At 42.6% G+C, this 14,996-nt stretch overlaps 1 protein-coding gene across 8 annotated transcripts in view; it reads right to left on the reverse strand.

Annotated features, from left to right (window-relative positions):
• LOC127379477 (nuclear factor 1 B-type) overlaps positions 1-14,268 on the reverse strand; it is a 68,206-nt gene extending 53,938 nt beyond the window's left edge. For 4 of the 8 annotated variants that reach the window (XM_051429110.1, XM_051429105.1, XM_051429111.1 and 1 more), the window contains exons 1-2: positions 12,279-12,779; positions 9,057-9,588 (exon numbers count right to left, since the gene is read on the reverse strand). In XM_051429110.1, the coding sequence (XP_051285070.1) occupies positions 9,057-9,588; positions 12,279-12,305 (559 nt within the window). In that variant the 5' untranslated portion in view covers positions 12,306-12,779. Of the gene's footprint in view, positions 1-9,056; positions 9,589-12,278; positions 12,781-13,917 lie in introns of those variants that run through there. The other 4 variants (XM_051429108.1, XM_051429107.1, XM_051429109.1 and 1 more) reach the window with 3 other exon arrangements.
• Positions 14,269-14,996: the final 728 nt, after the last annotated feature.

Consider the following 14,996-nt stretch of genomic DNA (forward strand, 5'->3'; position numbering starts at 1 on the left):
TTAATGCATGCACACAAGCTGAATACACGTGAGCTCATATGTGCAAGCGAGTCCAAACGCTTTAAATGTACTGTACACATAGTCTGCGGATGCGGTGTGTTCTCTCATGGGCTGCAACCCAATCCCAGAGACCTCCAAAGTGTCAAATAAAACCCAGGCTCTTTAGTGTCGCTCCCAACATGGAAACAAACAAGATGGCTACCGTGTCTCCAACCCAAGCAAGCCTTGTGGGGTTCCCCAGCTCCCATCTGAATGGAGTTAGAGGCTGGCTAACAGGAGTGCAGTGGAGAAGAGTCTCCTGGGGCAGTTGGCTCGACAAGCGGGACCAGAGGATGGCTGCACCATGGATTAGGGCCCCACAGTGGTCCATTGTTAATTGGGCGCCATGTGTGAAAGCTACAGAGAGATTAGTTTGTACAGCTGCTGCCATTTGTCATAACTGCCCTTAACAAGACACACATGGCAACCCAAGTTACAGCCAGAGGTTTTACAGAAAAAGGGGAGAAAAACTGTCTGGTGAGTGTCTAATAGTTTGTGAAACAGACCTGCATAAGCAGATGAAGATGTTCCTGGGAAACACCAAGCAGACTCAGCTGGGATCCCATAAGAGATGATGAGTTTGAGCATTACTCATTTAGCCATCTGTAGGTCAACTAGGGTCATTATCTTAACTGCTCATAAAGCTATGTTAAGCCAGTAGAAAATCCCAGACCACAGGTTGCAAACAACTCTGTGAAAACAATGAGGGAATATCAGCTGTTACATCATACTATTGGGCAAATCTCAAGTCAGACAGGGTCTGTGTTTTATTAGACAGACAACAGTGGGACGCTACAGAGATAACAAGAGGGTTAGTGACTGTTATAGCCTGATGACCTCTTGTTAGCCAGATTTGCTTGGTAATGTCGGCTGCACCATGAGGTTTAGAGGAGGGATGGTGGAGTAGAGTTATTTTTTGGTAAGAATCCACAGTGTAATTGTGGGTTGTAGGTCTGTGCACATGTTGGAGGCCTAATTACAATCTTGACATGGTAAATCCGGAACAAGCTTTAAAAGCACTCTCACTTTCAATTTTTGCCTGACAGATGCTAGAGAACTGTTGTTATTTAATCTAAATGCAGTCTTTTGAACTGAAGTGCAGGTGAGCAATAATCGTGTGTGTGTGTGTGTGTGTGTGTGTGTGTGTGTGTGTGTGTGTGGTAAAATGAGATCATGGCTTTCTTCATGCACATGTATATGGGCGTGCGAGTGTGAACATGTGTCCCCATGTGTGCATTCTTCTGTTTGCATATAAAAGTTTGAAAGAGTTTTCTAAAAGTCAGCGCAGCTAAACGACCAGCTGGGGACTTGTGCCAGTGGAGAGAGAGCGGGCCAATTTGAGAAGAATTCAAGCTATCTGGAGCCAGATCATATAGGCTTTCAGAGGGCACCATGGTAACGAGCCCCAGTAAAAATAACGGGCTTCATTAACCATCCTCTCGGTGCTGCAGTGGGCTTTAACCACAGGGTCCAGACAGCACTGGACCAGCTTGTTCTTAACACAAGTAGCTGCACAGTGGTGATTTCATAATTACTAAATCCATCGTTGTGTGTATTTTCTACTGGTCCAATTAACGTCTAATAACATTTTGCAAAAGTCATGGCAAAGGGGATTATTCACTGTATCAGTTTGTTGTTTTAATGACTTGATGTAAAGCGGCGATGTAAAAACTAGATCTATCTGTCACAGTGGTGGAGGTACCTCTGAAGAAAATCTGTAACATCTGCTGGTTTGGTGATCTTCAGATATGATGTTTTCATGTTGTTCCAACCAACAAAGCGTCCATATTTCCTCCCCTCCTGTCATTCTCTCTATATGGCTCACTTTAATCACATACAGACTCAAAGATGCTGTGTTTCATAAAAGACTGTGTGTTTACATAAGTGCTAAAAATGGAAATGAGTTATTTTCCTACTCTCCTTGTCTTTTCTGCTGTTCTATAACTTTTCTTACTGCATGAGTTAATAAAAAAAACAACCATATTGGGGGTTGTATTGTTTATTACATTGAATATATGGCCTTTTGTGCTGATCAAGCGTTGGTTTCTAAATTTGGGAGCTTTTTTAGAAGTGAATCGGACATATGTGAGGGAGGAGTGGAAGCTCTTTGGCTAGTTTTGACAACTCAATGGGGCGCTGATGAATCCGTCCCAAACAGGCCATTCCCAAGCCCCAGACACCATATCCCCTCTTTGACCCGCTGCACTGACATTAGAAAGAAATCCTCTGGGGATTCGCCCCCCCACCCCACCCCAAACAGCAACATGCCCACCCAAAAGTACATTTTGCACAGCACTGCGATGGCGGGCCTTTCTTTTTCTGTCCCGCTCAGGTCTTGTCGAGCCGTCACAGTGATGGGCCGTACTGTACCGCCAGACAAAAGAAGAGACAACCATCACTCTGGGCCACTGATCGGCCCTGTCTGGACTGAAAAGACTTTGATGGGGCAAAGCAGAGTGGGGGGTGCTGCACAGAAAAGTTAGTGTCTCCTGGGCAACCACTCTGATTGTCTGTCCCTGCCCAAAGTTCCCCATCACACCCCACCTACTACCCCTTCCCCATTTTTTCTCCCTTCATTGGTTGTTCACAAGGCTCCTTCCTGGGTAAAGGGGACTGGCTTTTGCATGAAAGTCTCAGTCTGGTACTTGAGGGTGCTTTTCTCCTGGTTGACTTGAGAAAATGCGAGGTCAAAAAACATCTTCACATGAATTCTCAATTTAAGACCTTTGTTTCTTCTCTCTGAACCTCTTTCCACTAAAGACCCTCCGGTCTTACATGACAACATTTTTTCTAGCAGTTGCACTAGTATGATGGCAAAGAAGAGAGGGCAGCCATTGGATGGAGAAACTCAGGCAGCAGGGAGGGCCTGCTTTGTAAGGCAGGACAGTGAGGTACAGTGTAGTGCCTGGGATAGGGGGTGAATGTACCCATTTGTCTTCATTTGGGAGGACCGGCAGACAGGGTGGGGGTGGGGAATCTCTCCGCGAGGAGTGGGAGGTGCTGGTCCTCCAGTCAAGTGGCCTCGGGGGGATTTGAAATGCATTTGGGGTCCTCCCCAAAAGCCTGGGAAAGTGTGGTGAAGCTGAGATCTTAACCATAGACTAATGACACATACTGCAGTCCTTAACCAAGTGTAGCTACAAACTCAAATCTGAGTCTCCTGCTGAAATACACAAGAAAAGGCTTTTCAACACAATGTCTGTGCTTTAGAATGCCAAATAAAGGCCTTGTCCCATTTTTTGACGGATGCAACAGTGCAAACTGTGACACAGGCAAATTAAACACACTGTAGCAGAGCAAAAGAGGGAGTTGTAAATTTTGTTGAGAAAGAAGGCTTCCACATTTCTCAGTGGCCTCTGCTCCAAGTTGCCTTGTTTCCATGGAGATTTATGTACACATGGCACACAAAAGAGAGCTAAGGAGGTAACATGGCCTGTTTAAGCCTTGAGGTATTTGCTTGAGCAAAACCCTGCTGCTAATAACACAAGCTTCATACTGAGCCAGGCAACCTGGCTGCACTGCACACAGGTTAGTGTTTGAGAAAGAGCAGGAGGGGAAAGAAGGCAGAGGAAAGTCAGATGGAGATCACAAACAACCAAAGATCCTGGAGTGAAGACATTATGCAAGGAAGAAAGTAAGAAAGAAAGGGGAAAAAACTAAAGGAAAGCAAGAGGCAAGAAAGAAAGAAAGAAAGAAAGAAAGAAAGAAAGAAAGAAAGAAAGAAAGAAAGAAAGAAAAGGAAAGAAAGAGCACTGAAAAACATAAATAGCTCCTGGGTTAAGAGAAAAAGGATCGGGAAGACATTTAGTGGGAAGCGGAAATCAATAAGGCAAGCGGTGAAGCTGGGAGGGAGTTCTAAGTGGATTAGATTGAGAGAATGTGTTCGATAGGTTATGGCTCTGAGAGAGAGGTAGCCAGACACCGCAGGCTCTATTGCATACTAATAAGGAAGCTAGAATGGAAGCTAAGCACAGGGTTGTACAGTTCAATCTGAAGAGTTTTTCTATATGGCTCTGGAGTCATCCGTTGAGGTTTTTCCCAGGATTTGTATTTTACAGTCTTGCCAATTTTGTTCTGAACGTTCACTGTTAAAATAAAATTCCACTCAACTTCCTTTTTATCCAACATCATCTCACCAGGAAAAATTAAAAAGGAGCTAAATAACTGGCCCTCAACCCAAAAAAGGAAGACAAACAGTAGTGTCCTTAACGCTGTCTACTTACACCAACTTTTGTTTTCACACTTCTGGCATGCACCCAGCCACCCTTTCTCTGGCCAAGCGCCTGGGCCTTGGACAGCTGTCATGGTCGCAGTCTCGGGCTTGAGGGAAAGCCAGGGAGTGAGCAAAGAAAAGAGACTGGGAGAGAGGAGTGAGAGAGTCATTTGGCCGGGCAGTGTGCCGCAGGGGTGATTCCTGATGGCAGAGGAGGATAAGGGGATGAAGGGAGGGAGGGATAGATGTTGTGCTTAGTCACAGACCTCCACTGTGACCCAGAAGGTCAGGCCTCCACACTGGCCGCCTGACCAAAGCCTCCGAGGCAGCCGGGCGGAAAACAAGATGCAAACAGCTATTCCACGCAGCATGGTGGGCAGGCGGTGACCAATCTTGAGGATAGGGAACAGCCAGCCTGAGGGATTGGATGAGGGGGTGAGGAGGTGTGGAGAGTCAGTGGTACCTACTCCCCCTCACTTAGGCCAGTGAACCAAGGGACCACCAGCCAGACCAGAAGTAGTGTCGGGGGAGTGGAGACAAACAGTTGCCAAGAGACCACCAGTGATCCCGCGACCGCCGCAGTTTGACCCCGATTGAGGAGGTCAACAAGGGGGGCTTATGAGCAGCTCCCCCGCCTCCTCCCCTGACCAACAACCCCCCCCCCCCAGGCAAAAAGACTTCCTTCTCCACGTGCCGTGGGCCTGCAACGGCATGTTTTCAGTGATCTGTTTTGCTCAATTAAACTTCAGAGGACACCCTGCCACATCTCTTAGCAAAGGTCATGACCCCAGGGGCAGAGGTTAAGTCTGGCGCTCGTAAAACAAGGTCTCCATTAACATGGCAGCATGTATTCAGAGGTAATCCATCCATTTCCACAAACTATCATGACAGTGTGGAAAAAAAGTTACGTTACTGGGGGGGGGGAGTCAAGGTAATGATGTTTTATGGCTGTGTTAACTTCCAGCACCAGAGTAATGGGAAAGCTGCTTGACCTTGACTTCTGCAGTCTCCCATTGGACTACCTCAATAATCATTTTCTGTCACTGGTTGAGAGGAATTCCACTGACAGCCTTCAAAAAGCTCAGTAGTTTGAAGTCATTTCTAATTTGTACTACCATTCCTACTTTATTGCGCTTAAGCTACTGCTTGTCAAATTAATTTATATTTGAGGTAATTTAGGAAAAGGTACAGCAGATAATTCCCATAACATTCCCCAAGATTCCTTCAAATTTTCAACTGAATTGCTTGTGTATCTTAATCACACATATTGTTTAGTTTTGTTATTTTTATCTTCACATTTTATGCCCACATGTGCATTAAGAACAAGACGTTTAAATATACAGAACTTTCACTGAATACAGCAACATTCCTACGTTTGTTGAGGAAACAGGGATGAGTAGCATAACGAAACCAAATACAAACGAGGCCTGCAGTATTCTAACATGTCCTAACATGACAATTATCAACATGCCTTGTTACAACTATTTCATCAAGCTGTCGAACTGGTTATGCAAAATATGATTCCAGGTGGGGAGAGGCGATGTTTAAAAAAAAAATATATATATATATATATATAATTGCACTTCTTCCTATTCAGATAAATATAAAACATTGCATTGGAGTATAAGAGCAGGTGTGTGTGTGTGTGTGTGTGTGTGAGAAGCCAGGGCCCCGTATTGAACACGGCCTGCCAGTTGGCACAATGGATGCCACAACCCCCACTCCCAGCCCCTAGCCTACTTCCCAGCGGGCATTCATCTGGGCATGCACATGGGTGCTACAGCCCTGACTGGCTAAACGCGTCTGTGCCCCAGAACAAGGGGGCTGAGTGCCCTCTCTAAATTCACCCAGCACACTCGCTGCCAACCCGCCGACCTTTCTCAGGCAGCAACCCACCAGAATCAAAAACAAATACACTGAACTTATTGATTTTTGCCACAAAAAAATAACAAGAAAAAATAGTGTTGGGTAAATAACGGCAGCAACATATTTTATGTTATCCAATTACACAACACAGCAGAAGTGAGCCACTGCCAGGTAGCAGGACAGAGAGAACAATGTTAAAAGCAGAGTCCGGACCCATTTTTTTTCCAGCAGTTCGCACAAATGCCAGATTCTGTTTCAGACAGAGCCGTTTGCTAGTTTCTTTGTGTTTGATTGTATGTTTGTTTGTTTCGTGCAGTTGCAGCAGAACAAAGGCAGCGGCTTCCATTCTGCCACTGTCAAAAAACTTTCCAACGTGCCCACTGCATTGCGGATGCCAACCAACGAATCAAAGGCATGCTGCAAGCAGACAAAGAGGGTTCGATGCCAACCTCCAAACCTCGAACAACCATTACTGGTGATTTGCCTGCCTCCCTGGCACAGTACAAAACAAAATGGCGCCGCACCACACGCTACCACAATATGGCTGCATTGTCTGGAGATGGGCACTGCTTGATAACTTGAAGAAAAGGAAAAGACGCTTTAGCTTGCAAAAAACGAAAAAGGAAGAAAAAAAAGCATGCCCGTTTCTGTGATCCCGGTAAAAGAATGCTATTTGTTGCCAAAGTTTCCTCTCAGAAATTCTGAGGACAACAGTAAATAGTCGCTCTGATCCATAATGCGATGTTGAATCCAAGCATTTAATTTCCCGGCGAAAGAGAACATTATGTTCACCATTTATTTCAAACACTAAAATTAATATTCTTGCCAATATTTTACTTTTCCTCCATAGCGGACACATTTGCCTAAAATAATATCTGGTGAAATACGGTCCATACTGTACAATACAAGCACTAACTTATTATTTAAATGGTCTATACTATAAAAACTATAAAAAAAAACGGCACTGAAGAGCCATTCTCAAGTTGGTACTGAACAGTTAAAAATGCAGCAGATGCAAACTAGAGAAGCGGTGGCATCCTACAAAAGACACAAAAGAGGGTCTGATGCCAACCCCGGTGCCAGTGGCAACCATTATTGTCTGTGTGCTGTGCCTTCTGCTTTCCCTGGCACTTATCAAACACAAAATGGCGCTCAGGGTTTGATGATAATGAGCTAGCTATACCACCATTTCTCCCCCCAATAGCAAAGTATTGGTGGTTATTCGGTGTCGCTGCGATAGATTTAATACAGGGGAATTTCAACAGGGAATACTATAGGGGGGATTCCTATAGTGTGAACAGATAAAGGGAGGAAGTTCAAAACTGTGAGGGACATGAATGACTGAAATTTAATCATATACTGTAAGAACCCTGAGACAGAAATTATCCGTTTTAAAGAGCTTTTAAAGGTTAAATTCTAAAACAAAAAATTATAGATATGGTGCCTAAATAAGAATTAAATAAGTATTGATTAGAACATTTCTAACAGAGCTATACACATTTTTTTCTGTACTTGGGCATTGTCTAGTCTTAATTACTATTCCCCTTCTCCTATACCAGATTCAAATGTGATGTTTCTATCATCAATTAGTGGATAAAAAATCCACAATTAGTTTTTTTCCATTTTACAACAAGAGGGATTTTGCACCGCAAAGCTGCTTTTCAAACAAATAATTCAGATTTTGGCTTAAATTGTCGGTGTAAATCAAATGTTTCAGTAAATGACAATATTTTATTGTTTGTGTGGCATTCTTTCAGTTGTATATAAGGGGGGAAATAAATCAGAATTCAGTTCTGAAAAAAAAAAAAGGTTTTAACACACGCATTCAAAAAAATGTGCATGTCAAAGCCCATTCCAGTACCTGGCAACAAATGTTTTCAGCCTTTTATTTCACACGGTGCTGAAAAAAATGCACGATTCAGTCTTCACATCGAGCACATCACTGTGTCCGCAAGAGGCTTTTGCGTAAAATAAACCATTTTTTCAGGAATTAAGAAAAGACAGAGGTTTCCATTTCAGCACAAATACAATCACACATCACACACACGACTGGCAATGGACACATTACCATAAAAACTACAGCTGAAATGTATTGCAAATATTTAAAAAGTTGACTCCTATCTTCAATACTAGGCTGTAATGTGACTCTCAGTAATGTGTTATTAAAATGTGGGTATTACCTTTTTAACTGTGAAAATCTCCTTTCAAAACAATATTGTTCTAATGTGATTTTCGACTGACAATAGAAGAGTTTTAAAATTACATGTTACATTATATAAAGGGGAAGAAGATTTTTTTTTTTTTACATAGCTGAACAACCTCAGTTTTTAAAAAATATGCTGTTAATAACAAAAACTGGTACAACAACAGCCTTAGAAGAACCCTGTGTTACTGGTACATGAACTCGGTATTAGAAAAATATACAACTAGTGGGTTAATTTTAATTTAACCAGCTAGTACTGCAACTTTCCACAAATGTCACTACTTAATATCCAGACAAATCGAATACGTGTACAGTGTGTGTGCAATTGTACAAGCCTGTGTGTCTGTGTGTGTACAGGATAATACATACCCTGTCCAAATTATAGTAACTGAATAATTACTGAACACGAGTACAAGCTGCTGCTGGAGTACAGCAGAGCAAAGACACATTCAGAACATGTTCTACATTTAATAATGAGAACAGAGTGTCTTTTTCTGTAGTATTGCGCCACACTTGAACCATATACAAATTTGTGCAGCATAAATACTGTACTGAGGATAAAGTTTCTTATGTTTATTTGTCTGGCGAATGTAGTCTCAGCAAGACTGCCAAAAAGTATCAAATGTGACCCATGACCTTACCAGGCCATCATTCACACATGCGCGTTAGCTCACACACACACACACACACACACACACACACACACACACACACACATTATGAGTTTGAACCTACCTTGGTCCTGGACATAGTATGCTAGAAACAAGTCCAGCTCCTTGACCGATACTGTTATGTGGTGTGGCTGGACACAAAGTGCTGGGTTGGTGCAATGTGGAGACTTGACAAGGCGTTCCCCATCTGTACTTTCCAGGGGGATGCCTTTGAAGAGGATGACCATCACCAGGTCCAGACGCCAAACTTTGTCAGCCTGTCGCAAACAGTCGATCCGGCGGATCTTGCCCTTCTGGTCCGGGTTGGATAGCACACAGCACGGGTGCTTCTTGCCCGTCACGCTGAGGACAAAGTCCTCCCGGTACTCCTGCCGAATGTCCTTACGCAGCTTGGCCAGCAGCCTGGATGCCCATTTTTGCTTAACCTCGGGCTTCTCGCTCAGAAGCTCATCCTTCACCGCGCGCTCCTCATCCTTGGACATCCGCTTCTCGTGCTTCTTGAAGTACTTGCGTTTTCTGGCCTGGAGGTTGAACCACGTGTAGGCAATGGCACGGACGTGAGGGAGAAGTGCCTCGATGAAGGGATGAAATTCATCCTGGAGCATCCAAGGGACACATTGAGGAGAGGGAAGAGAGGAGAGAAATATAATCAGAAACTCATGTCATCAAACATGGAGAAGAAATATGGGTTTAGTCAGCTACTAATCTGAGGCAGAAGGGAAGTCAGACCACAAATAAACAATTCCTCATAATCAGTCACATAATATCTTATTGGCAGTTTCAACAGCTTTAAGTCGAGAAGTTTCTCTAAACAGAGCAACACTGGCTTTACCATCCTAGATGTCTCTGGGCATACCGCAGGTATGACAAGGACATTCCACTGTTTATATCAACTGCCAGCACTACAATAGCACCAAGCCCAGTGACTGAATGCATTCGCTTCTCTGCTCTCATTTCCAGAGCATGCTCTGAGCAGGACTCCTGTGCTTGCTGCTGCCACAGGGAGCATGCGCCCCTCACGGATGCATTTCTCTTATCAAACTATTCACATTCCAACGTGAACTTATCCCATGTTCACGAAGGATGGAGGATAAGCCAGAGGGCCAAGTGGGGTGCAGTCACAAAAATAGGAAGTTGAGGAGATTGCCGCTCCACAAACAGCCTCATACACAGGCTGTATGCTCAAAATGCAATAAAGACACGAGCAGAGGAGCAAGGCGGCATGTCAAACGAAGCAATTGTGTGAGTGGTATTTGAAAAGGTTGAGATAGGACTTAATACGAAGTTTGTGCCAAATCATTTTAAGTGTTGAGGTTGACACACACACAATGACAGTCGCCCAGCTTCATTCCAATAACCGTGATATTAAAATCCTGGCCTGCTTTTAAAATTTTCCATCTCTCCTTTAATATATTTAATTTTTAAATGAAACATGCAATGCTGAGCCTTCTTTTTTTCATAAATTATCACATACATTTTAGAAGAAATATTTAGAGAAATACAGTCATTTTACTTTTTCATATTTACATTATGTTGTACTCTGCATTATGCCGCAGTACACTTCTTGCCACACTGTCTTTAATTTCTAAAGTGAGAAATTACCACAAATGTGTGTCAATAAAAATAAAACAAAACAACAAAAAAAAAAAGCTAAACACCAACATTTCTACAGCAACCCAGCACTTCTCTGACCTACGGGCAAATTCTAATAACCTCTTAATGCTTGTTCTCTGTAGGTGAAGGAATGTACAGGATGGTGTGGATGATTTAGAAGTCATCAGAAATTAAAGGAACTGCGAGTGACGAGTGGAAACATTAACTTATCTTTGTTTTAGGTCATTAAAATGTCAAATTTAATAAGCATAAGCAGCCCTCTTTTTGAGTGGGCTTTTGAAAAGTTAAACCACATATTGTTCTCTTTTGCGGTCTATAGGAAACCACAGAAATCCACTCCCTATCTGTGTGTGCCTGCCGCTGGTCCTCCTCTGAGAAGCCACGTTCCTGGTCTGCACTTATAAAACTCTGCTCCAGCACAGTAATGTCAAATTCTAATAACGTATTATACAGCGTGAATAAACATTTTATCCTCTCTCAGACTCTTTTTTTCAAATGTGTTATATTTAATAATGAATACTATGGATGCTTTACATATTCATAGTCTTTTAGAGAGGTAAAAAATAAATGAAATACATTCAGAACTCCTTTAAATGTCATGTCCTCTCTATAATCCTGCCAATTAAACTGACAAACATAAGCAGTAAATGCTAGTAAATGTGCTTTCTGAAATCCTTTTCACTTCTCGTTTCCTGTTGAAAAACACTTTAAATATTCCGTAAAAAATTTTTTCAACCAGGGTAAAGCCAAAATCCTGTAAAGATAAATGACTTGGCCAGGGCCTATGCAGTGCACTTCAGCTGGGGCCATAAAAGCACAATCCTCTTAAGTACAAACTAAACCACATCTCAGTCAATCACTTACTTATGCCAAGTAAAATATAAACAGTAAAACTGAGTCAGCCAAAACAGTCAGCTACTCTGTCCAACCGCTGAATCAACCTTATCATGCGTTTGATCTTCCTACAGTGAAAGTGGCTTTATCTTCTTCCAACTTCACTTCCCCAAAGTATAGGGGTTTTACTCTAAATAAAAATATACACGTGGAAAAAATACATAAACACGGCTCAAGCAAGGCTGGTAGGTGTGTGTGTGTGTGTGTGTGTGTGTGTGTGTGTGGAGAGAGAGAGAGAGAGAGAGAGGTTATTGGAGGACGCAAATAATTAAACCTGAGAGAAAAAACGAGCATACCTGCACCAATTACACAGGGAATATCAAGATGACAGTCTTGGGTTGTTATCCTAAAAATCATCTTTACGCACTACTTTACGCACACAAAGAACGCATAAAGATTAGCACTTTTGTGACTTTTTAAGCGCCTGCGGGACTATTAAATGATTTTTCGTTACAGAACTGTCGTTGGACTCCTGGATTCTCGAAAGTAAAAAAAAAAAAATCACCACAATTGTGGCACAAACCGTTCATTTCGGCTTGACAACTTTACAATTTTTCCGGCGCTATATTTTTTACCTATAAGGCAAAACATTATTGTTGTTGTAAATTACAAAAGTGCTTCCCAAGCAGAGCTGAAACTGCACAACCCTGACCCGCATGCAACACAACTTCCAATCCCCCCCCACCCCCCAATCGGCCACTGTCTGAAACCATTTTTTATTAGAAATGTACAAATCACAGCGAGTAAATGTATATTAAAAATAAAAAGACACAAATACCTGAGTGAGACAAATTGGAGAATACATGACGAGACGGCTACACAAAAAAAAAAAAAAAAGTGAATGTACTTGGACTGATTCCTCGGATCACTTTATCGCGCCATTCCTGGACCGACGTGCACCGTGCGAGACTGTGGAGCAGCTATCCGCGTAAAACACTGATAGATTATCCAAGAACATCCATGAATTTTATGCGATCCAAAGACGGTCGGGTCCGCGGAGTAAATAATAATAATAATTTAAAGTTGACACGCACGGTGTGAGCGCTTGCAGATTGTACTCGTGGAGCCGGTGCGTGTACTCCTCTACTACATGGGCTCTGTGCGCGTCTCTCTCTCGGTGCTCTGATATGTCGTTCATAAAAGCATTGTGGGGAGCTTCAGTAGGGGCGCCGGGTGTGTGATGTTCACCCCTGCTTTAACCAAACTTGATATGAAATCGACCGGTGCACCTTCGGTCCTGCGCGATTCCAGCAAATCAGACCCAACTTTTTTTTTTTTTTTTTTTTTCACCCACGTAATTACACAGTCACATCCTCCTCCTCCTCCTCCTCCTGCTCCAAACACACAGCCCCTATCCACCATCCAGCACCTTCTTCTCCTCCTCGGCTATCTGAAAACACAGCGCACAATTCATTTAGCCCCTCACTCCGGCAGGCTTCTGTTTTTTTATTTTATTTATTAGCTTCGGGGACTTTGGACCACAGCCTCGGTCACATAGAGGCGGAAAAGGAACATTTCCCTCCGCAGCTCTGGCACCCTTTACCCCCCCTCGAGCTCCGTGTCAACAACAGGCGCTTACTCGAGTCCTTCAACGCGGTGTCTGTGTCTTCACAGTCAAACTTTAGCTCGTTTTTTGTTTTTTTTTAGTTTGTCAGTCACATTGTAGCAGTTCATTCGCCTTAAATTTGTTTTAAAAAGTTCCTGAAATAAACCACAATACGATAAATAGTAAAACATGTAGAAGATAAGCCACATTTAATGTAAATGTTAGGCTTTTTAATGAAGCGCGAGGAGCCTCCACTGAAGATAATAATTAGCTTAATTTTATTGTTTACAGCAGAATTAGCACGGCAGGTAAAAAAAAAAAAAAGGCACCTAACTTGACATTTTGGTACAATTAGTTTATAGAGGGGAATTTTGTTTTAAATTTTATTATTTCAAATGCCAAAACCTGCTCTACCTGAACACCTTTTTATAATAATAAAGTGTTTGAACCCTCACAGCTATGCTAGGTGTGTGTGTGTCGTAACATTGTAGCACTGATGCCGAAAGGACTGGAAGTTAAACATTGTTACTTTGTGGATGCAATGTGTGTGTCTGTGTGTCCTACAGAGCTGTCAGCGGTCCACACAAGAGTTCATTTGCCAAATTAAGGGGAATGGGATGTTAACATAGGCTGTCGGAGAGTCTGTGCCAAGTTTAGTACAATTTTTGGCCCGACCGTGCCAGTGTTTTGGTCCCGTGTTAAAGTTAACCCACTTCTCCACATTTCTCAATCGTCACGAGGACAGAATTACATATATATATATATATATATATATATATATATATATATATATATATATATATTGTATCACAAATGGTATCAATACCGCTATCACAACATTTGAAAACAATAATAATCCATGTTCACGTACCATTGCACTGTACTGCATGGATTAATAGGGAATCCTGGAGCCTGGTTGAAACACACAAGCCGGTAGCTTCACATTTCTCACGTTCAACTTTGTGCTTTGGAGGGCTTTCTCTTGCAGTGCTCGCAAAAAAAAAGTCAACACCGGAAGACAATTCTTTGCAGATAGCGGTGAACAGAAGTTTGGAGCACCTCGCGTTTTTTTCTCTTTTTTTTTCCTGTCTTCCTTCCTCTTCAAGTCTTACTTTCTTGGATCGGTTTTTTGGGGTTGTTCAGTGAAGTTGAACGCGATCCAGAAGAGGCTGAGTTTTCGGCACTGGGTTGGTCTCCGCCTTCACTTTCACTGTCTGACTGCCTGACACCCTCCGGCTCTCGGCAGTAGCTGTCAAGTCGGATATAATTTGACCAAGACGATTTCCGGTACGACTTTTCCAAATAAAGCCCTCATTTAGAGATTCGGCCTGTGCAATTTTTCTTGTAAACAAATTGGCCTTTTCATGTGAAACGTTCATACAAAGCCAATTAACGTGGAAATTATGTTTAATCAGTCTGGGGTTGACACATATATTCCTCTATATTTTGAATGGCTCTGTATAAAAGCATGCCACTGTCCAATGTAAATCGTGTATATAAAAAAAAAAGTTTTCATGAAATAAAATAAATACCTTAAAGTATACATAAAAGAGTGAACCTTTTGTCGATCTGGAAACCTTAAAATCACTAAAAATGGGGACAGCTAAATGTCTCCAATGGACAGCTTAAATCTCCTCTCTTCCACTAAGCTACAATAAACTATAAGCTTACAGTAGCTATAAAACTGTGAATTAAAGGCGGTAATAACAGTTTTTAACCTGAAAACCTGACAAAGTCTGGCTCTTATTTTGAAAGCAAAACCACCCCATTTCCCGGTGACCATCCAGTTGTATCTTTGCAGCTTGACACAGCGTAGTTAGTGTTTTCATTCTTGCCTCTCATTGGCCAGAAGCAGTGGCCCCGGGACTCTCTACCCTGGGCCCCTCACTTCCGCTCCTCTGACGTGCTGTGCGGGACTGGACAGAGCTGCTGCTGGACAGTCGGACTGTA

The sequence above is a fragment of the Dicentrarchus labrax genome, unplaced genomic scaffold, assembly GCF_905237075.1.
Source record: "Dicentrarchus labrax unplaced genomic scaffold, dlabrax2021, whole genome shotgun sequence".
Lineage (NCBI taxonomy): Eukaryota > Metazoa > Chordata > Actinopteri > Moronidae > Dicentrarchus > Dicentrarchus labrax.